At 41.7% G+C, this 24,346-nt stretch overlaps 1 protein-coding gene across 9 annotated transcripts in view; it reads right to left on the reverse strand.

Moving 5' to 3' along the window:
* The window catches only part of Cit (citron rho-interacting serine/threonine kinase), a 183,424-nt gene that overhangs the window by 34,240 nt on the left and 124,838 nt on the right, over positions 1-24,346 (reverse strand). For 5 of the 9 annotated variants that reach the window (XM_090320230.1, XM_090320238.1, XM_090320234.1 and 2 more), the window contains 4 exons: positions 19,060-19,257; positions 9,856-9,909; positions 2,250-2,447; positions 1,569-1,789 (listed from right to left, as the gene is read on the reverse strand). In XM_090320230.1, coding sequence (XP_090176356.1) covers positions 1,569-1,789; positions 2,250-2,447; positions 9,856-9,909; positions 19,060-19,257 — 671 coding nt within the window. The remainder of the gene's footprint in view (positions 1-1,568; positions 1,790-2,249; positions 2,448-9,855; positions 9,910-19,059; positions 19,258-24,346) is intronic. The other 4 variants (XM_090320237.1, XM_090320235.1, XM_090320233.1 and 1 more) reach the window with 1 other exon arrangement.

Genomic DNA, 24,346 nt, shown 5'->3' on the forward strand with positions numbered 1-24,346 from the left:
AGTTAAATGCATAGTTTATCTTCTGCATTAGACTCTTAATCACATAAGAACAAAAATTATGCCAGGTGCCGGTGGCTCATGCTTGTAATCCTAGCTACTCAGGAGGCTGAGATCTGAGAATCACGATTCAAAGACAGCTGGGTACAATCGTCCTTGAGACTCATCTCCACAATTAATCACCAGAAAACCAGAAGTGATGCTGGGGCTCAAAGTTGTAGAGCACTAACCTTGAGATAAAGATCTCCGGGACAGAGCTCAGGCCCAGAGTTCAAGCCTCATGATCAATAGCAAAGAAAAATAAATTTTAAAAAGTGTATTGCATAGAAGGGAGCCAAGGTCATTCATAATTACTTCAAAAACAGACATGAAATAGAATTAGGCTAATGCTAGTCTTTCTAGGCACAGTCCATAATTAGACTTTCTATGTGTGGTTGGTTATGCCTTGATTTTGAAGTCAGATCCAACCCACAAAATGATCTCTAAGAGACCCAAGAAATAGCTCAGACAGGAGTTCGACTAGGGGTAAGAAGCAAAGGAGCATGGCTACCACTTGCAGTGAAGAACTCAAAGGTATGGAGAAAAGCAGCACCAGTATCTTAAAACAACAACAGCCCCTCATATCAGCAAACTCTCTGATAACATCCAGAAAGGCATTATTTCTACCAGTTCCTCTTGCAATTTGAGGGTTCTTGCACTTTACCTCCAGTCTTTTTTCTTATTTATTTCTAAATGCCATTACTGGGGCTTGAATTCAGGGCCCTGTACTCTTGCTTGGCTTTTTCGACTCAACACTGACACTTATGACTTGAGCTACACCTCTATTTCCAGCTTTTTGGTAGTTAATTGGAGGTAAGAGTGTCTTGACTTTTGTTGCCTGGGCTTGCTTTGAACCTTGATCTTCAGATCTCAGCCTCCTGGATTTCAAGCAACTTTTCCCTACCCCAGGGAACATCAGACAATATCTAGAATCACTTTTGGCTGTCAAGTTGGGAAAAGGAATTGCTACTGGCACCTAATTGAGTAGAGATTAAAGAGAATGTTCAAAAGCCCACAACACAGAATACAGCCCCACACACCAAAGAATTATCCAGTCCCAAATGTCACAGGGCTGCAGCTGGAGAGCCTTGGAGCAAATACATAAAAACAGGACTAAAAGGGCAAAGGCCCAATGACATGGTCCCATGATCATGACGCTAAGAAACCTGGTGGAAGTGTTTCTACAAAGAAAGCCCTGAAGAATTGGAGGCATGGCTCAAATGATAGAGTGTTTGCCTCGCAATCAACAGGCCCTAAGTTTAAATCTCCAGTACCACCTCATAAATAGATAAAATACAAAAGAAGCTCCAGGTGTCGGCACAAGGTGAGCCATGAAGTCAGCCCCTGAACAGAATTCAAGTGATGTATCACCAGGACAGCCCACACACCCGGGTTCACCTGAGTGTCCTGGTCTTACCCCTGAAAGACTGGCTTCCCAGGCAACAGGGAGGACTGAACAGCCCTGCTCAACACTCTGATGCTTGCTGGCTGCAGTCACCTGCCCCAGGCCTTCTGCAAACAGGAAGCCCCACCTGCTCTGCTTCTCAGTGTCCAGCATCCGCTGTAACTCTCGAACCCGACACTCAAACTGAGACTTCTCATCACCAAGGACACTCCTCCAGGCCTCCCACTGGCGCTCTTTCTCCAGCAGCTCATCATTGAGGGCCTCCAAATCCATGACCTGTTCTTCCAGCATGGTGCATGTGGTCTTCAAAGCCTCCATCGTCTGCAAATCAGTACCACTCAGTTGTGCCTTGTATCAAACGAGGATTTCCTGGAGGTTACTTTTTTGGGATCAGTTTCAGAAAAGCACAAGTTCCTAACTACACAGTCTGAAATGCTGTCTTTTATCTTACAGCTAAAAGGGGTGGGGTGAGGTAGGGGGAGATGATGACCACACGATAATGAACAAAAGGCCATCTGTGCTGCCATCTTAAAAGACAAACCCAAAGCCAGCCAGAGGGAGGAGAGGTGGCCAAGTTTCAAATCAAGTGGTTCACACTGGATTCCCAAAGCATTCCATTTTATGCTTCATTATTACTTAAAAAACAAAATGAAGAAGAAACCCCGTACACTTTTCCAAAGATAGTTTTCAAAACCCCAAAGTCTTGGCAACAAGAGGTGATTAAAAAGGAACCCATTTACTAATGAAGCTTTAAGTCTTTGCAGAAGGCACCCAAGCTTTCCTTCTAAACCCTGCCCTCCCTCCTTACTTGCTTCTGGCTCGTGAGCTGCATCTCCCGCTCCGTGATCTCCCGGCGCAGGTGATCCACTTCACTTCGCAGCTGCACGATCTCATCGTTGGCCCCAGAGGCCTCATCAAGTTGTTTGGACAAGTAGAAGTTTTGGTTGTTGAGTTCGGCATTGTCTTCAGTCAACTGGTTTAGCTGCTCTTCCAGGTCTGTGATTACCTAGGAGGGGAGGGAGTCCAGCTCATTGTCATCAAGGGACTGTTTCTAGAACCTTCATGATCCATGACAACAGGCAGTTGTCGAACCAAAGGGCCAAGTTTAAACCCCGACTAAACCCAAGGCTTAGTCTCACTTGAGTGAGATTTGGAGATTCCCAATTCAAAGCTGGCACAAGAAGAAAAGTCCTCAAGACTCCATCTCCAATTAACCAGCGAAAATCTCAGCTAGAAGCATGGCTCAAGTGGTAGAATGCCAGTCACGAGTAAAGAAAAACATAAAGTGTGAGACTGCAAGTTTAAGCCCTGGGCTGGCCCTGGCGTGTGCACGCACGCGCGTGCACACACACACACACACACACACACACACACACACACACACACGACAGAGGGGTAAAAATCTTGATTGTAAGCAAGAGGAAAGTTCAAGTGAGATCAAGTTAATATTAGGAAGGGAGGGAATGACAAGTTGATGAGAGAGGAATAAAAGTCTGGTTCTGTAATTGTCTAATTAAAATAGAAATGACCTTGACAACACCTGTAGGACACTGTCACTGGAAATTGTTATAGTCTTAGAAAACACTTTTTTATCAAGGAAAACTGACACTGAAGGACACCAAGAGTTACTCGAATAAAATCATAAGCAATGAATTTACAAAGAGAAAAAAATCTTAAGGGATGCTAGGAATGATTCTGAAACTACAAAATCCCATTATGGCACCACTGTAATGGATTTCACTATACAGTTGGCTCTCGGTGTATACAAAATTGTCATTTTACTGAGAGATCTAATCTGCTTGTACTAAATTATTTCCCTGCTCAATGGCAGAATGACTTCAGTTTCAGTGCATTTAAGCTTTTCTATTCTCTTCGCCAAGGTTTAGTATTGGTACTTGCAGAAAGAGCTTTTACATAAAAATACTTTAGAAGTTTAAGGGCAATTTTCTAATAATAGTTGGAATGAGGTACACAGGCTATAAATTAAATTTTATGCAACAAAAAGAAGTAAATTAAAAGGAATATGCTTTTAAGCCTATGGTTATTAATTGCTTCCTAGTTCCAAGCCTTAAACAGACTTAACTTGTAAGATCTTACCATTGTTTCCATGACAAATTCCTTATTGTAACCCTCTCTGATTATCAATTTAAAAATAAAAACCTTCCTAGACACACAGAAATAGAGAACATCAATTAAGCTCATTGGTTCAATGTGGAGCAGAAAATGCAGCTTTTCATTTTGTTAAGTGAACTGATAACCTTTTAACATAGTCAGTGGTCCAGTAATTTGCTTTTTCAAGTCAAAACCCATGTTCATTCCTAATGTGTTGCTTTGAGGTATGCTGTGAGCGACAAGAGGGGAATAAGAGAGTTATTTAGCCAGGTTTTCAGGTGAAGCACTAAGGTCTTGTGTCATCCGTTTTGTGTGTGTGTGTGTGTGTGTGTGTGTGTGTGTGTGTGTGTGTGTGTGCGCACTAGAGCTTGAATTCAGTTTCTCTCATGCTTGTTTAGCTTTCTTGGTCAAGGCTAGTGCTCTACTCCTTGAACCACAGCGCCACTCTGAGACTCATGGACTTCCCTGCTCCTCTTGCTTTAACCTCAATCCTCAAATCTCCATCTCCTGAATAGCTAGGATTATAGAAATGAGAAAATCCCAGACAATAAATAATGCCCGTTGGTTCAACAGGTCTTCCAGTTGAACAGAGTGGAGCCATTATATCACATAGTTTTTCTGACAATCAATGTCATCATTTACTTCTGTACTTCCTTCTGTTTCCTACCAAAAAACAACAGTAGGAATGAGGCAAGCCAGCTAGCTATACAATGGATTCTGGAACTCTGGTGAAACCATCTTGAACTTGGCTGGGTTCACTTCTCCATGTATGACAGGGAAGTGAATAGTATGTTTCGTCTTCTGTCTGTACTTTTGAATGTTCTTGGATAACATTTGGTCCCATTCTACATAAAATATCAAGAAGAAAACTTGAAGCTGGGTGCTGGTGGCCCACGCCTGTATCTTAGTTACTCAGGAGGCTGAGAACTGAGGGTTAGGTACAAAGCCAACATGGGCAGCAAAGTCCATGAGACTCTTAGCTCCAATTAAGCGCCACAAAATGATAGAGGTAGAGCTGTAGTTCAAGTGGTAGAGTGCTGGCCTTGGGCACAAAAGCTCAAGGACAGAGCCCAGGCTCTGAGTTCAAACTCCAGGTCTGGCACCCAAAAAATAAATAAATAAACTAATTAATTAATTTTAAAAATGAAAATGGATCAAGATGGTGCTTCATTTTCAAAATTTCTTGGGAAACAGACAGATTATAGCAAGCCTAGACATCTAAGAATAATAATTTACCTGCCACTCAAAGTTATATTTAAGCCTTTGAGTATCTACTTCCTTTCATTAATTCATTTAAAAAAAATATGAAGAGGTTAATTCTGCTACCTCTTCTCTTTCTCCTAAAATTAGGTTGCAAAAGAGTAAACAAGAAACATTACCAAGCCAGTGAGGCCTCCACTGGCATGAAAAGGCCCCTTCTTGTTTCCTGTATTTTTCAAGGGTGTGGAGTCTCCTAATCCCAGGTGGTGGTGGTTTCTATCTGGTCACTGTCTCTAGTTTGCTCATTTGTCCATGTGAGGATTGTGTGCCTGTGAGAAGCACCATGCAGGGACTAGAGACCAACTCTGTGTTCCCACATCACAACATACTACCTTGTGACCCTATTTCAAATGGTTAGAGTTGTGGTGACATGTTAAGACATGTCTATACATACACATATTGAGTTGACAAATATTAAACTGACTTTAAACTAGGTAAGCAGTAAGCTAATGGTCTCCATGATTACAATAAAAGACAGAAAAGCATAATAAGCAATCTCTAAAATTGCTCATTGAAGTAGGCATTAGTTTATGCTTGTTGCTTTATAGACAGGGAAATTGGGGTAGCCTGGGCTAAGTAATTCCCCAAGGGCATATGCTACTAGATGACAAAGCTTGAATTTGAGTCCAACACTGAAATTCAACCACCTGGATTCTCGGTCTCACCCTCTGTACCCTCTAACACAGGGAGGTACTTAGCTCAATATTTAATTCGGTTTGTCTTTCAGGTCTTTGTAATGGAACTTTCTTAGGTCTGCATGGTAGCAATGAATATATTCCCTCTACAGGAAGAGGGAATGGCCAGTTTGTTAACAGATTACTTTTTGTATCCTTTAGGATCCTTTAGGATCTCCACCATGGGGGTGGGGGGAGAGGAGGAAGAGAAACTGAAGACTGATTCCATCTTCATGGAAGGAAAAAAAAAAAAAACAATAACCATAAGGATGATAGCTTCACAATGCAGGGGTGAGCACAACTTTTCTTCCAGACTGTGTTTGCACATAAAAGAGATTTTTGGTGCCATTCTAAGAGAGAAGAAGGAGAGAGAGAGAGAGAGAGAGAGAGAGAGAGAGAGAGAGAGAGAGAGAGAGAGAGAGAGAGAGAGAGAGAGAGAGAGAGAGTATTTATCTACTCTCTGAAAAAAAAAAAAAAAGGACCCAAGATCTCTGTTTGAGGTTATCTTTTTCTTCTGAAGGCAAAGGTGTACATTCCACAGAGCTGAGAAATAGCTGTTGACCTTTCACAACCAACGATGAGCTCAAGAGAGGGAGGTGACCAGAAGGTGTCCAGCAGCATACCCAGGGTGAAGAAAACAACCAAACAACAAGCACCAGGCTAACAAGACTCAGGAACGGAATCCTATTTTCATGCCTAGTTCTTTCCTGAAGGCAGTGATTTGCATATTATTTATTTTTAATCTTATAGCTGACAGATTGATTCATAATTAAAGCTGTGTCATATGCTTGCCCACCAACTCCCTCTAAAACAGACTTAGGTAGGGTTTTAGGTGCCAGATTGAATCAAATCCTTTTATAAATCCCTTCAAAATAGAGAAATGGTGGAGAAAAAAATCTTATTGCTCCCCAGCTTTGTGGAAACTGCCAACTGGATGCTCCTATCAATTGAGTTATTACAGAGAATTCTTGCCAATAACAAAGAGAAATGTCATTGGGCCATGCCAAAAAAAGGAATGCCTATTGCCCTCCCCTAAAGTATTTTAAAGCAGCCTTGAACTTGCAAAAATTATCACCAAGACCCACTAGGATGGCCAAGAGTCCCAAAGCAGTAGGTCTGAGTTTTTTCAAGTCACAAAGGCATTTTTCCAAATCACAGATTATGTTATAAAGCCCAAGATGATAAAAAGAAATCATAACAACCAACATTACTTAGTCCTTTCTATAAGCCAAGCCCTGGGCAAGCCCTCTGAAGGCATCATGGAATTTAATTACTGCAACAAACTACCACAGAGGTATCAATTTCTTTTCTTTTCTTTTGCCATTCCTGGAGCTTGAACTCAGGGCCTGGCCACTGTTCTTAGGCTTTCTCAAGGCTAACTACAACTTGAGCCACAGTACCACCTCTGGCTTTTTTCTATGTATGTGGTACCAAGAATCAAACCAAGGCAAGCACTCTACCACCAGGCTATACTCTCAGTACCAGAGTTATCAATTTCTATGGCACTTGCTGTTTTCTGGCACTTGAATGTAAATGGTAACTAAAGAAGAGACCTCTCTTTCCTCACCCAGCTTCCAACAACAGGCATTAAAATGACTATATATCAAGTTATGAATGGGGGGGGGGCAGGGAAGGTGTAAGGGACGCAAATGACTCACACCTGGACTCCTAACTTCTCAGGAGGCTGACATCTTAAGATGACAATTCTAAGCCAGTTCAGGCAGAAAAGTCCCTGAGATTTCTATCTCTACTTAATCAGCATAAATGCTGATCTGGAGGTGTGGCTCAAGTGGCAGAAGGCCAGCCATGAGTGACAAAGCTAAATGAGAGTGAGAGACCCTGAGTTTAAGCTCTGATACCAGTAAAAAAAAAAAAAAAAAAAAGAAGGGGGGAGGGACAGAATTACAAAAGAGTTACAGGACTTTAAGGGTAATGGATATGTTCTTTTTTTTCCCCCCACTATTTTGGTTTCTTAGGTGCATTCCTATTTCATAGTTCATCAGTTTGTGGCACAATTATATACCAGTAAAAATACAAGAATTTCTTCATTTTCATATATCAAAAACTTTAAAAAGTAGGAAAGATAACTTTAGATAAATGGAACAGGATTATAGGTGAACACATTTTTTTAATGCAAGTTTAAAGAAATGTTAGTAAGACTGGAAAAGAATCACAAACCAGGTGTGATAGTGCATGCCTATAATCCAAGCACAGGTAAGTTTGAGGCCAACCTGGGCTGCATACCAAGACTATTACAAAAACAAAAGAATGGGAAGGAAGAATCACAGTAATAAAATTATCTGTATTTTATACCGTGCTCACTATTACACATGTATCTATTTGATAGCAAATAACTCTGGTATAAAAATAAGAAACCAAGATAAAGAACTAAAACAACAACAAACTAGGCAGCAGAGCATAGGAACAGAATTTTCTCCAGCAGCTCTTCAAGGAAGGAAAGATATGGGATTGATCTGAGGATATTCTAAGGCAGACTTGCTCTGATCTAATGTCCAATCTGGAACTAGAAACCAAAAGTCTGTCTGCCAAAAAAGTGGCATATCTCCTACCCAGCAAGTCTACTCTCGGGTATCTGTTCACCAGAATCAAGTGTTTGCAGCCACCAGAGGAGTTGTACAGAATGCTTCCTGGTGGCTTTACTCATCCTGGAAAGCATCCAAATGCCCATCAACAGGACAATGGATTACAAACCTACACTTCAATTTATAGACTGGAAATACTATACAGTAATAAAAAAGGACCAATGGTTGACAAATAGAACCACGAGGAAGAACTTTGCAACATAAATTTTTTTAAAAAAGAAAGAAGAAGGAAAAATGATAAAAAGAAACATTTATGCCCCAAAGGGCATACACTCTTTGAATTCCATTTATATGAAGTAGAAAATCTGACAAAATTTAACCTATAGTATCAGAGGTCAAAATAACAAAATCTTTGGTGAAGGAGTTATACAAGAACCTTCTAGGAACTGGAAATATGCTGTATCTCAATCTGTATTTAACTGCACTTTTGTCTATACATGCAAAAGTTTTACTGAGTACACTAAGATCAGCGAACTTTACGTGTTTTATTAAATGCATTCTGTATCTAAATTAAGGGAAAATGTCCCAATGATAGTAGCTAAATAGCTGTGTGTGTGCATGATTCTGAAAATTCACAGACGCAAATAGTACCAACAAGGACATCATCATCACACAGGACTAACAAGATAATAAGTTGATGAAAAGATTGAAAAATAAAAGAAAGAAAGATCTGGAAGCATGAAACAGACACTATCCTCCTTCTGGCAGGGACCTATTTCAGACCCTCCTTTGTTTTATCACAGACTTTATTACATAACCTATGAGTGATGCTTATCTGTTCATAGAATTCATGTCTCTCAATAAATGGATTTTGAATTGGCAGAGTAGAAAGGCAAATTCCATCTGTTAGGGAGTTAACATTTTCATCTACTCTATCAGTCTCAGACCAGAGAAGTCTTGAAGACCCATCTGTCTATCACATTTGGAATCTGGGGCCAAGGCTTTGGGGAATGGCTTTGACTTTCTAAAAATTGCCCTTGGTTATCTCATATTGTTACAGTATCTCACTTTGTTACCTGATATATCGGATATATTTGTATTTGGTTATTTGAAATTGGATAGGGAACGGGGGAAAACAAGATGAGGGGTGGGGGGAGGGGGGAGGGAAATGGGGACCAAGACATGTAAAAGGGTATCCATGTATGGGAATTAATGCACCATCTATCTGGCAAATATCATGTATCTTCTATTAATTACAATTAAAAATATATGAAAAAAATAAAAAATAAAAAAATTGACTATCTAGGACCCCAAAATTATAAATAAGTTTGATCACATTATCAGCAGCAAGCTACAGTTCATACCAAAACTGACCCAGTAGGTGTGGTGGCTCATGTTGTAATCCTAACTACTCAAGGAGACCCAGGCTAGAAAGACTGGAGTTCAAGGCCCATCCAGGTCAAAAGTTCACAAGACCCCATTTCTCAACTAGTTATACACCAACTGGGATGCTGCCAGCTTTGCAGGCAATGTAAATATAAGGATCGTGTACCAGGTTAGCCCAGACATTAACTGTAAGAATCTATTTGAAAAAAAGCTCAAGCGAAAAAGGCTGGAGTCATGGAACAAGTAGAATAACTGCCTAGCAAAACAAGGTCCTGAGTTCAAACCCCAATACCACCAAAACAAGACAAAACAAAAGCAAAAAACAATAAGCAACAACAACAACAAGAAAACCCGCCCACCACTGGTATAAAGAAAATAGCCCCCTTTCCTTCTCTGTTTTAGTTTCCTGGTATCTTAGTCATCTTTACGTGATACTCACAGTGCAGCTGTTACGAAGGGCATCAAATTTGCGCTGGATCTCATCTCTATGTGCCTAGAAGGTAAGAAGTAGACTATAAATTTTTCACAGGGGAGAATACAATCTACATGCGAAGAATCATACACACAAAACAAGGTGTAGCTCAGTGTGATGCATTGAACTGAAACACTAGTACTTCCCAAACAAACAAACTAATACCCCAACAGGCCAGGAAAACTATTACAGCAGCCCAAGTATCTGTCTTAGAAATAAAAAGAATGAATTAATCAAGTCACCTGCCACACCAGAAGTAAGTTAAAGAAGCACATGGATACCATGTTAATAACAGAATTTAGGCCATATATCCATAACTTGAACAAATATTTGTTTTTACTTATGTCATAATACCTTGGCACTACTGATAGACAAAAGGAAAAGCAATAAAATGATAAAGCTTTATTCTCCTACATTTGTCCTAATCCCTCATTCCAAAAAGATGAATCATTTAGTAATGCTCCCTCTTCTCTCCAAGTGACCCCTTTCTGACCTACAAGACAGATGTAGGACCTATTTATGGGATATGTGTATACACACGCACACACACACACACACACACACACACACACATACACACAAACTCACACACTCCCTAGGAAAAAATAGTGTTATGTTTGTTTGTTTTGCAAAATCAAAAGTTTCAGAGAATCCAGCTTGGTGGCTCACCCCTGTAATCCCAGCACTCTGGAGGCAGAAGGATCCGTTCAAACACAGTCTGAATGAAATGCATAGCATGACTCTGTCTCAAGGGAGGGAGGGAGGGAGGAAGGAAGGGAGGGAGGGAGGGAGAGAGAGAGGAGAGGGAGAGGGAGAGGGAGAGGGAGAGGGAGAGGGAGAGGGAGAGGGAGAGGGAGAGAGATCAACAACAGAAGCTGCTGAGGTTCACAAAATCACACACTGACCTGGAAGTAAACAAATGGGTTTTCTCCAAGGCAAAGCTGCCTTCAAAGCGCAGTGTTCCTGCTACAGTAGATCTTAAGTGTTCCCCCAAAGCCTCCTCTATTATAGGCTCAGTGGCGTACATTGACTTGTCTCGGGGCCTTTGTCATGGTGACAGAAAGCTGGCTGACATAAGTCCCATCAGCTGCTAAAAATCTCCACCTGATACTGTATGGAATCAGATACAGGTACATGGTAGCTGATGCTCCCCTTTCCAGTGAAGACAGAAACTAAATGCATGGTAGCAGACTGTAACAAATGCCAGGAAGAGACATGGAGGACATAGGAAGGCAGAGGAAAGGGGAACAGACAGGGACTGCAACCAGGTGCTCTACTGCAGCTTGTCTGTGGCAATGACATTTAAACGGAAACCCATAGGATCAGGAGGAGCCGGCCATGCAAAGCATAGGAGAGCAAGACTCCAGCTCTGATGAAGCAGCAAAATGCTGGACTGGAGATGCAGCTCAGTGATCAACAAAGCCAAGACAAAGAACCTGCCCCAGCACCAGCACCCAAAAACTGTCTTCTGCCCATATTCTCTAAGCAACAGAAGTGCACAAAGACCTTCCCAGTGTTTACACTGTGCCAGATACTATCTGTCTTCCGGAGATGCCTGGAAGTACAGAAGACAATGTACCAATGTGACACCATTTTATACACAGGATTTTGGTATCCTGGAAACGATTCCTTAGAGACACAGGGGATGCTTGCATTGGATTGCAAGTAAAATGTGATTTTTTTGAGTTGCAGTCCATTTTTGTTGTTGTTTGTGCCAGTACTAGGGTTTCAACTCAGGTCCTTGCACCTGCACAGCCTGCTTACCTAAGCTGTCATTCTACCGTTGAGTCAGACCTCCAGTCCCGCTTTGTACTAGTTAACTAGAGACAGTCTCATGGACTTCTCTTTCTGGGCTGGCTTTGATCCTGCAGATCTCAGTAGCTAGGATTACAGGCATGAGGCACCAGCATCTGACTGCTGCTGCACTTTTTTATTCTTCTCTAATTTCTCATTCATAACAAAGTTATCAAGTAACTCAGACCATTAAAAACTTACTGAACTGTCCCACTGGAGTGGGAAATTTTCCATCACTAATACTGATTCATATCCATTACAATTAACCATTATAGGGCCTTTGGATAATTTGAACATATAAAATGACAGTCCTCTCTAAAGGTATGTATAATAACCCGCAGTCTTTAGGGCCACTGATTTTATTAGTGATTCCAAAGCACACATATAAAATGTAAAAGTGACTCTGCTATGAATGTTGCAACATTCATAGCATTAAATAACATTATTCAGCATTCTGAGTAAGAAAATGCTAACAAGTATGTTATTTATGTTTGAGAGAGAGAGAGAGAGAGAGAGAGAGAGAGAGCGCACAAGAGAGAGAGAACAAGGAGAGAGAGAGAAGAGAGAATGGGAGGAGAAAGAAGGAGGGAGGGGGGGAGAGAGGAAGGGAGGGAAGGGAGAAAAAAGGGAAAAACACAAGGTCATGAAATATACAAGATATAGTAAACCCAGGCTAGCTACTAGGCAGAAAAATCTAGAAGATTCCTATCTCTAACCAGCAAAAAAGCTAGATTGGAGAGACTGGAGATGTGGCTCAAGTAGTAAAACACTAGCCATAAACAAGAAAAAGCTATGTAAGAACATGAAGACTCAAGTTCAAGCCCCAATATCAGTAAAAAAAAAAAAAATTGAATGGAAAGGGGGAGGGGAGTACAGTATCAACAATGATAGTAAAATACATATGGCCAGCTTTGAATTCTCTCAGTGAAATATTTCATGGCTCATTAGATATTAAGTACTACATGGAATTGGTATTTATACTCTTTAAATTATGAAGGACACCACAGAGTACATGAGTTAACCTAATATAAATTAAATAAAGATAGCAAGTGTGGGGGCTGGGAGTTTGGCCTAGTGGTAGAGTGCTTGCCTAGCATGCACAAAGACCCAGGTTTAATTCCTCGGTACCACATACATAGAAAAAGTAGGAAGTGGTACTGTGGCTCAAGTAGTAGGATGCTAGCATTGAAAAAGCCCAAGGACAATGCTCAGGCCCTGAGTTCAAACACCAGGACTGAAAAAAATAAAAAGATAGCAAATGTGAATAGAGTGAAAAAGATCAAGGGACAACTTGAAGATGGTTATAAAAATAGTTTGTCTGGAAATTGATGGAGTCTAAGGACCTACTTAGGAAACAATCACCTAGAAGATGGGTGGCCTTGAGGTAGATTGAGGACCAAGGATGCTCTTTTTAGGGTGGCTCTATGCTTGCACAAATATTAAAGGAAGAAAGTGGGATGAATTATAGATGCTGCCCTGATAGAAAGGCAAGGTCTGAAAAGCAGAAAGGAAACCAGTTCTGACTTGTGACCACTTTCTGCAATTTGTGGTCATGTTCTAGAATCCTAGGGCTTCCAATGCAACCAGTCCATCCTTACCTTGTGTAAAAGCAAGCACCAAACAAGCCTCACTTTATGTGCCCCAGCTTCACAGCGTGGCTATCACACTGAGAGCCTAACTAATTAGATCCGAGGCTTTGTGCTTATGTAAAGGAATGAGGGCATCCATTCATGATTCTCACAGACAGAAGGAGATGAGTTTGGAAGGCCACAGCCGTGTTCTGCAGGAGGAAGGACTTTTTCATGCGGGCCTCTAGCTTCCCACTCACGTTTGCTCCCTTCATGGCTTGACCAGTGAAAGAACATGGAAGAAGAAACTCGGAGTGTGTTTGTGAGGCTTTGTTGGTGCCCACAAAGCAAATACCATGTGCCTATCAGGCTGTTGAGAGTAACTCTGGATCATATAACCCAGATGCATGCTGCTATCAAGTGAGCAGACTCCAATCTTAAATAATAGCACATGCAGGCCCCAAACACAAACATTTTTCTTCTCTTCCAGTGATAATTTTTTTTTAATTTCTATCTATTTATTTTTTGCCAACCCCAGGGATTGAACTCAGGGCCTGTGTACCTGACTACTTTTGCTCAAGGCTAGCACTCTACTACATGAGCCACAGTGCCACTTTTGGCTTTTTCTGTGTATGTGGAACTGAGGAATCGAAGCCAGGGTTTCATGCATACTAGGCAAGCACTCTAAACAACTAAGCCACATGCCCAAGCCCCCAAATGAAGTAACATAAAAGCGTTTTTCTGTTCTAAGTTGCCTTTGTTTGCTGTCGATCTTAGCTTTCTAATGGTGAGTGGATTTTCAATGGTAAAGTGTGTGGGAAGGAAGGAAGCAGTTAAGAAGGCCAACAATGGCCTGCCAGCTGCCCCTGCCAGACTCCTTTAATGGAAAGCTTTAATTTAACTGTGCTCCATCTAATGTGTCCAGAAGCGGGGGCCAAACCAGGTAACTGCTAAGAGATGGATGCCTATTAAGAGTTAAGCAATAACAGTCCATTTGGCCATTCCTATTTATTGATAAAACACCATGCCGTGAAGCTCATGGGAGATCATTTTAGATCTGACTTAATTTAATTGATGCTTATGTTGGTCTGGACGTGGGCCTCATTGGAAGAGGGGGGGGGAGGGAGAGTAAGAGAGGGGGGAGAGGAAGGGAAGAAAAGCAAGCAGAAAATATATTCTTCAGAATAAAGTCAAGCAAGCCATTCAGGAAGAAAGGGAGTGGAAAAGCCCAGAACCTCAAATCTGAAATAAGCATACTGACAACCTTCATTGGTTTGCCTAAAAGAGCTGCATATGACAGGCTTACAAACAGCTATTTGCAAGAAAACATTTCTTTTTCTCCTTGAGACATGCTACATATAAGCCTAGGCTACAAATTTGCAGTCGTCCTAACCTCAGCCTCCTGAGTGCAAGAATTATAGGCATGCAACACTATGCCCTAGCTTTCTTGTCATCAGTTTGAACAAGCCCTATTTCCCATGGCACCTTCATGTATAAAAGTGACAGAGCCCTAGTTTCCAGACCTAGGAAGCTTTTTTGTTTTGTTTTGTATTTTTTAAGATGCTCCAAGGCAGTGATCTCATCCAGCTAAATAAAGTCGTGACTTGCCGCTGTGCTAGGCTTCTAGCAGCCACTAGTCAGAGAGCATTCCAACCCGCAGCCAGGCAGGATTTAAAGGACTAATTTCTCCACAGATAAACAGCAGTGATACATTTTCTATTCTATTTTATATCCTTCCCCTTCCAAATGGGTGGGGAAAGGACAAAACATTCAGCTATCACCTGCCTTTCCAATTCCAACTGAGGGGCAAGATAAATTTGTCATTCTTGGTTGTTTCAAAAGAAAATGATTGGAGGAATTACAGGCCAATGCCTCAGGGAGAAGGGGGGATACATAAACACAACATTGGGCACAAGCAAGTGCTCATTAAATTTGGATTAAATCACTGCTGCCTCTCATCTGGGAGAGGGACACAGGATATTAATATACAATACATTAAATAACAGTGGTCAAAATTGAGTCATCTTCCTATAGCAGCTAGGAAATGCTGTGTATCAGCTAAGCACATTGGCTCAAGCCTATAATCCTAGAGGAGAGAGGATTACAAACACATTGGCTCAAGCCTGCAATCCTTGGGGAGGCAGAGATTGGGGAACCCCTATTTGAGGCCAACCCAGGCAAAGAAATAAGGGTGAGAAACTCAATCTCAATGAATGTCTGGGCTTGACAGTACACACCAGTTACCCCAGCTACAGGGGAAGCCTACTGGCAAGTGCAGGGGCATGGGTCAGTCATCACCAGAGATATGGGGAAGCACAAATAGGATCGTGGCTCAGGCCAGCCTGGGCAGAAAGTAAGATCCTACCTGGAAAATAACCAAGGGAAAGGGGGACTCTCTCAAGTGAGAGAGCATTTCCTTAGCAAGTGTGAAGCCTTGAATTAAATCCTCAATTTCTTCTCTCCCATCCCCCCCCCCAAAAAAAAGAAGAAAATAAAAATTTAAAAAAAGAAAGTCTACCTATCTCTCCCCACCCACTCACCTCTAGTGAGTATATAAGCCTTCTTAGCAGATCAATTTACTGTCTTGCTCCATTGTTTGTTTGTTTTTCCTCTGCACTTACTTTTTCTTTGTCTTTTCATTCCCATTGTGCCCTGTTCTTACTGGGTTGTGTGTGTGTGTGTGTGTGTGTGTGTGTGTGTGTGTGTGTGTGTGTGTGTGTGTGTTCTTTCCAAATTTAACACCATTTAAAAGCAAAGCAGGATATAAACAAAAACTTGTCATGCCTATTTTTTTTCCAAACAAAATATTGGAGCACATGTCATTGTTGAATGCGTATTCTCATGGAGATGATGAGACTTAAAAGTCTCAATCGATATCCACAGTTGGCACAAGTCCCAGAAAAAAAAAAAAAAAAAAAAAAAACTGAGCTGCATAAGCATCTTCCTTATGGGAGTTATTCTGTGCCATTAGGGCCATTATGTTCCTAACCCGTCCCAAAGGGCGCTGACACCAAAGATCACATCCTCAACTTGGTTCAAATCATGTGATTTCCCCAACTCCAACAATGGGACATAACTTCTGAAGAATAAAACTAGTTTAAAGGTGTATACACACACACACACACACACACACACACACACACACACACACACACACACACACACACACACCATGAATTCATAAACCAATAAAAGGACATGGCCATCTATAGAAGCAACCCCACTCATAGCACTATTAGCTGATGGAGATAGGGCCAGAGTCCAAGTTGAATGGGAATGAATAGGGTACCTATTTGAAAAAAAACGATGAATCCAATCAGCCACACTGTGTCTAGGCCCATAGGACAGGACACCCTGACCAGCAGGCATGAGCATGCCCATCCACTTGGCAGTTATAGTATGTTACGAGAAACCGTGTTTAGTTGTGGTTAGTTGATACAAGCCGTTAAAACTCGTGCAGCTTTCTAGTTTCAGAGTCCAGGCCAAATAGCCTTACAAGAAAATGATAGGGTTTGCTGGGAGCTGGAGGCTCACACCTGGAATCCTAGCTACTCAGGCTCTCAGCTACTGAAATCTAAGGATTACAAATCAAAGCCAGTCTGGGCAAAGAAGGCCAGGAGACTCTTATCTCCAACTAATCACCAGAGAACCGGAAGTGGAGCTGAGGCTCAAAGTGATAGAGTGCTTGCTAGCCTTGAGTGAAAGAGCTCGGGGAAAGCGCCTAGGCTCTGAGTTCATGCCCCACAACTGACAAAAAACAAACAAACAAACAAACGAACAATGAATGGCAGGGTTTTCCCAGGGGCCACCCCTGATCGGAAGGGAAGTATGCAGTCTGGCACCCAAAGTGCCCTAGTCTACTTGGCAATCATATCTCCTTCTTGGAATTCTAGAAAAAAAACCAAGAACTTTCTCCTGCTAGGCAGCCCAGTCTCTCAAAAAGAGCAGGGAAGCCAGGTCTCCTTCAGAGAGAGGAAAAAAAAAAAAGAAAAAACAAAAACAACTCTCATTTATTCTCATTCATTTCATACCAGATACATAGGAAATACATAAAGGGTGTGGTGGTAACATCTGTAAGGAATAGCATTTGGGAGGCAGAGAAAGACAGATCCTGATTTTGAAGCGAGTGTGGACTATATAGAGACCCCACCTCAAAAATTTAAAAATTTGTATACCAGACGCACGTGCAAAATTATCTCAATGACATCTTCATTGGTACAATTAATATACATCAACAAAAAATTAAAAATAAAAGCCATGTGCTGTGGCTCACACCTGTAACCCTAGCTACTCAGGAGGCTGAGATCTGAGGATTGTAGTTTAAAGCCGGCCTTTAGACAGGGAGTATGCCCTACTGGTAGAGTGCTTGCTTAACACGCATGAAGCACTGGGTTTGATTCCTTGGTACCATAAACACAGAAAAGGCTGGAAGTGGTGCTATGGCTCAAACAATAAAGCACTAGCCTTGAAGAAGCTCACAGACAATGCCCAGGCTCAAAGTTCAAGCCCAAGGATTGGCCAAAACAAAACAAAACAAACAACAACAAAAAAAACAGCAACAAATAGCTAGCTTGGGCAGAAAAGTTCCCATATCCCCATCCTCATGAGACTATTATCTCCAATTAAGCACTCAAAAAACCAGAATCAAAACTGTGGTTTATTGGCAGACCACTAACCATGAGCACAAAGAGGCTCAGCGACCACACCCAGTCCCTGAGTTCAAGCCCCAACAAAACCATAAAATAAAATACGATTTCTATTTAAATAAAGAAGTAGCATCTACAGCTTAAAAAAGTAACACAAATGAGACAAAACAAAACAAAAACAAAAGTATGGTAGAAAAAATACTGTAAGATGGCTTCGTCTGTAATCCTAACTACTTGGATATGGAGATGAAAGCACATAGCAATTCACAGACAGCCTGGGCAAAAAAGAAATTGATAAGAGTCCAACTCAAGCCATGATTGAGTGCAGTTGCATATTCCTGCCATCTCCAACAAGGAAGCTAAGTAGGAGGATCACAGTTCAAGCTGGCCCAGACAAAATGAGACTCTACCTCAAAAATAACTGCTGCAAAAATGGGCTACAGGCTTGACCCAAGTGGTAGAGTGCCTACCTCAACAAGCCCAAGGCCTTGAATTCAATCCCCAGTACTAGGGGTGAAGAGGTACCCTACTGTAAAATATAAGATTATCAATATTTTCAGGATTTTTTTTATTTTTTTGGTGGGTCATGGGGCTTGAACTCTGGAGCCTGGGAGTTGTGCCTGAGCTCTTCAGCTCAAGGCTACCATCCTACCCCTTGAGCCACAGCCCCACTTCCCCTTTTCTAGTGATTAATTGGAGATAAGAACCTCATGGTCTTCAGTGCCCTGACTGGCTTTGAACCTTGATCCTTAGATCTCAGGCAGCCTCCTGAGTAGTCAGGATTACAAGCGTGAGCCTCTGAGCCCGGCCTCAGGATTCTTAAAAACTAAAAGTACCACTGTACATCACCTTCATAATAGCAACAAAAATTAAAATTAACAAAGTTAACAAAAGTAAAAGACCAGGTAAGCAGTCTGGATGAAACAAAAATTTGAAACATGATTGTTTATAAAGGAGGAGGATACATAAAGGAAGAAATTACTCATTGAGCTCACATACTAATTCCAATGAAGGAGAACTCTACAGTGCCAACTTTCTGCCAGTTAACTATCTCTGGGTCATTTTTTCCATCGTAGGATCTCCAAGGATGAAGAAAGATCCTCAGCACCATGCTCCTTCTTTCTGAGACCATCTCAGCCTGCTGGCAATGCTCCCAGACTTACCGTGAGAGCCTGGATCTCCTCTTCTGCTTCCGCTGTTGTCTCCTCCAGCTCTGTCTTTGCCTGGTGAAGCTGGCTCTCCAGGGCAGCCCGGGCAGCCTGCAGGGCCGTCAGCTGGGACTCACGCTCCTGCAGGGACAACTGCAGCTCTGTGAGCTGGCGCTTCAGCTCTAGCTTCTGTTCCTCATGTTCCAGGCTGACCTAAAGAGGTAGGGAGGGGGAGGCAAATGTTTGGTGGACATCAATGGAAGAGAAAGAGCAAATGGGACCTTCAAGTCAACCTGCAGCTTAAATCTGGTCTTCAAACCATCTTTTCAGTGCTCAGCAGTTTCTAAGATCAATATGAAGAGAATATGCAGGAAGATGTCAGGCTTGGTTCTACACTCCTGGATTCAACTGTTCCAGGGAACATAGTTCCCTGCATAGTTCCCTAAGCAATACTGTGTCACTATTTGCCTATATTTACATTGTAACATATATCTGAGTAATCTAGAGATTCAAAGTATACACCAGGGTGTGTGTAGGTTACATGCAAATGCTTCTCCATTTTACATAAGAGAGCTGAGCATTCAGATTTTGGTATCCCAGGGGAGAGACAGGAACCCATCCCCAATGGACACTAAGGCTCTATACCCTAACCACCTCTTGTTTACTGATATTCAAATGCCTGGGAAGGCTTGAAAAGAAAAGTCACACAGCAAGAATCGCGAAAGAAAATTATGACAGTTATCCTTATTAGAAAGACATTTAAAGGTAAGTGGATATAAATAACATCCTATTAGTGAGACACCTTTATAATTAGAATGAAAAATGGAACAACAGGCTGAATTCTATTTATTCCAAATAGTTATGCTCTGCTCTGACTTATTGTCATGAGATATCATGCATTAATATCATAGTTTGAGGTAATCATCTCTCCTTCCATCAGCCCATCCATCTAACTCAATATTTCATGCTCTCACTTAAGCAAAATTTACTTAGCCATCCTCTGTGCAAAAATGAATATCGAAAGACAGGCTTTGCCTTCAAGTTGGGGGTTGTGGGGGAGTTAAAACCAAGAATTTCCACGCATTTGGGGTCAAGTTCAATGGTCAAGACATGTAAGGATGTTGTAGGAACACAGCAGAGGTAGAGGAGATGACTCTGATCTGTTCAGTTCTGTTGAGAGTCTATAAAGAAGTCAAACAGCAGATAAGAGGGGGAGAGAACTCTAGGCAGGAGTAGCAGGACAAGCAAAGGTAAAGTGGTAAAGGAGACCATGGCATGTCTACCGACCTAACTGAGGTTGGCATCATTGCTCCAAGGACCAATGACAAATGGTAAAAGATACCGCCCACAGGTGGCCCATTGACTAACAGGGCTTTCTGTGGGGATGTGGGTACGAACTTGGCACACTAAGCTAGGGAATTCAGAGACATCTATTGGAGAAAGCTTCTCGGTCTCTAAGGTCATCAAAGTGAAGAGAAAGGAATAACTGCCAAAGGTTCAAACCAACAAGACTTGGTGGTTAATTTGAGATGAGACAGGGAACAAGGAGCAGAGGAAAGGGGTAAAAGGTTATTTCCAACAGGTGTTAAAAACCACTGGCTATGAGGGAGGAAGAGAAGAGGAAAAGCCAATGTAGTAAGTAAAATAAAGCCAGATGCTGGTGGCTCATGTCTATAATCCTAGCTACTCAGGAAGCTCATACGGGAGGACCTCAGTTCAAAGCCAACCTGGGCAGGAAAGTCCATGAAACTCTTATCTCCAATTAATCACCAGAAAACAGGAAATGGAGCTGTGGCTCAAGTTTACAGAGCTAGCCTTGAGTGAAAAAGTTCAGGGACAGAGCCCATGCTGAGTCCAAGCCCCACAACTGGAAAAAAAAAAAAAAGTAAAATAAAAGGAGAGTTAAATGTTGAACTGGATGAGAATAATGTAGTAATTAATGTCTACTCCATTGCTCTGTAGTAGTGATGTCGACATTACTATGTAATCACTATATAATGTCAACATTATTATGTCATAGCAACATCTACTACAACAAAAACATCAGGTTGGTCATGTAGATCTGGGAGTCCTTAACAAATTCGTGGTGGCTAACATCACAGCTATAAGGTCTATATGGTGATGCTGAAGATGACAATGTCCACAAGGATGGAAGGATGGCATGTAATGGCACACAGCACTTAGAACACACTAGGCATTGTATTCATCTTCATAACAACCCAGGTTTGGGGGGTTACCACCTCTGCTTTACAGACAAGTGAACTGTGCCACTGAGGGAATGAGCAAGTGAACAAACATCAAAAATCTAAACATACATCCAACAACAACAACAACCATGGCAGGGCTTGTACTCCAATCCAGGACTCTGGCTCAAATACTTACTTGCCAATACTGAGCCTATTATATCAGCCATCAGAGCAGGCTGAGACTCTACTAGAAAGTGTGCACCGATTCCCCTTTACAAAACCCTGAGGGACAGGTGACAGGGTCAAGGATAAATCAGGGAGCAGGACACTGGGCAATGGAAGGAGAACCCAGGAGCCTGGCAACTTGAAGATTCTTCGCTAAAGAAAAGCTATGGCTGCACCCACAGGGGAAATGGAAGGCTCAGGTCCTTTCATGTGGATCTGATTTGAGGTTGAGGCCTCTGTTCTTAATCTCAATAGCAGCATGTTGCCAGAGAGAAGATGGACTGGCCTTGTTATATTTAGAGTTAAACTGTAAAATTCCCAGGGAGAATATAAAGCCCTGAGCCTCTTATGAAACATTTTGAGTTTCTCCTACCATCCTGGGGGTTAGAGAGGAGAGGATGCTATATTGATTCAAAGGGGGGGAAAAAGGAAAAAAAAAAAAAAGCAAGCAGCTTCCTTGGGGACACAGTAATTGCCCAGATGAGCTACTGCTGCAGGGCAGACTCGGGAAGACAGACATATTTGGAAAGGGAAGGCAAAAGACAGCCAGTTGATGCTTCCAAGCTAAAGAAATCTGTCTGGATTATTTACACTCACATCCTTAAGGCTGACTTCTACCAGCAAGAGTAAAATATAGCCTGAACTATAGCACTGAAAGCATCACCGAAGGCTTTCAGACAACTAGGTCAACAATTCTGAAACTCCAGGGGGGAGATACAAATCACCAGGGGATCTTGTTGAAAATAAAATTTCTTTCCCCATTTCCATTTATTTTTCTAACCTTCAAAATGGAGTTACAATTGAACATCCACTTAAGTATCCAGTGCTTTCTGGTCACCCACCCTCATCCCTTCCATCATTCTCCCCCATGCCCTGTCTGCTCCTAGGCTCATTTCATGTTTCACATGTCCTTTATCATTTATATAATGCCTGGCTATAAGGAAAATGCAAATCAAAACAACACTGCCATTCCACTGAACTCCATTAAGGATTGGCCACCATTGAGAATACAAACAAGTGTTGGTGAGGAGGCCAGGAAGAAGGGACCCTAACATGCTGTTGGTGAGAATGTAAATTAGTTGCAACCACTATGAAAATCAATATGGAGCTTCCTCAAAAACCAAAACACAGAGCTACCTTATGATTCCATGAAAATGCTTCCAGGGAATTCGCCAAAAAAATTACATCACAGGATACAACAAAGGCACCCATATGATCATATTTACTGGAGCACAGTGTACAATACCCAAGTTATGGAAACAGTCTATATGCCCTACAACAGATGAATGGGTAAAAAAGGTGCAGGAGACTGGGATTAAGGCTTAGTGGTAGAGTGCTACCACTAAGACCCTGGGTTTGATTCCTCACTACTACAAAAAACAAATGGTATACTAATTTTATTTTTTAAAAGCGAAGGTCTCTATACACATCTATGGAATTAACACAATAAAGACCCTTAATACTATTAATAATTTTTTTAAGTTTTTAAAAGGTAAAGGTAATACCAGGGAGTCTACACTGTAAGACACTCTAGCTGATCCTAATGGAAGGGACCCAAAACCTTAGAAACTCCAGGAACTAATAGTTTTTTTTTATCTTTGGGGGACAAGCCATTATTGTAATAAATAAAGACATGCCCGTACATGAGTGTTCCCCGAGGCTAAGTCTCAGACCCACCAAAAGTCTTTATCAGGCTAGACACTGGTGGCTCGCATCTGTAATCCCAGCTACTCGGGAGGCTAAGATCTGCGGATCGTGATTTGAAGACAGCCAGGTAGGAAAGTCTGTGAGATTCTCATCTCCAATTAATCACAGAAAGCCAGAAGTGGCACTGTGGCTCAAGTGGTAGAATACTAACCTTCAGTGAAACAGCTCTCAGGGACAGCACCAGGCCCAGAGTTCAAGCCCCAAGTCCCATCCCAGGGGTCTAACTTGCACTGTGGGGGCCAGCTCACCCTAGACACTTGGACTCAAAGCCAGCAAGGTCAGGAACTGGTCTGTCATTACTACTATATACTCTGGTGGCCTTTAATAAATACATAGAAACACATGCATACAACTTCATTATTTCAATCAACCTCAACATATCTAAAACTAAATTTATTATATTTTCCTCTCCGAAACCTGGCTTTTCTTTTCCAACTTCCTTGTTATTTCTGAAGGAAACTATCTTCCCTAAAGCAAGCCAGATTTGGGTTTTGTCTTTTAATCTTTCCCTGTTGTTGTTCAATCTCTGCTAACAGTCACCGAACTCTGCTCCTTCGCCAGCTCTCCTAAGCTCCATGCACTGATATGGTGCAGCCCTCACTAAATCCTACTAAAGGAGGAATTTAAACTGATCCACTGATTTCTATAAACTCCACACAACCCTAAGCAGGAGATACATCGTAAGTCATATTTTGCAAATGAGGAAATTGAAGCTCAGAGACATTAGGTAGCTTTTAACACTATGAAAGAAATTATGGAACTAGTTAGAAGTGGAAGTGAAAGCTGGGTACTAGTGGCTCATGCTTATAATCCTAGCTATTCAGGAGGATGAGATCTGGGTATCATAGTTCAAAGCTAGATGGGGCAGGAAAGTCAATGAGACTCTTATCTCCAATTAATTATAAAAATCCAGAAGTGGAGCTGTGCTCAACTAGTTGAGCACTAGCTTTGAGCGCAAAAGCTCAGGGACAGTTCCTATGCCCTAAGTTCAAGCCTCAGGACCAGCACAAGAGATAGATAGATAGACAGATAGACAGACAGACAGACAGACAGACAGACAGACAGACAGATAGATAGATGGATGGAGAGACAGATAGACATGGAGGTGAGTGCTAGAATGCTAATCCAGAACCATATGGCCGGACTGTAATCTTAATCACCATGCTCATGGCTGCCTCATGAAC

Source organism: Megascapheus bottae, chromosome 28, assembly GCF_031878675.1.
Source record: "Megascapheus bottae isolate mThoBot1 chromosome 28, mThoBot2.hap1, whole genome shotgun sequence".
NCBI lineage: Eukaryota > Metazoa > Chordata > Mammalia > Rodentia > Geomyidae > Megascapheus > Megascapheus bottae.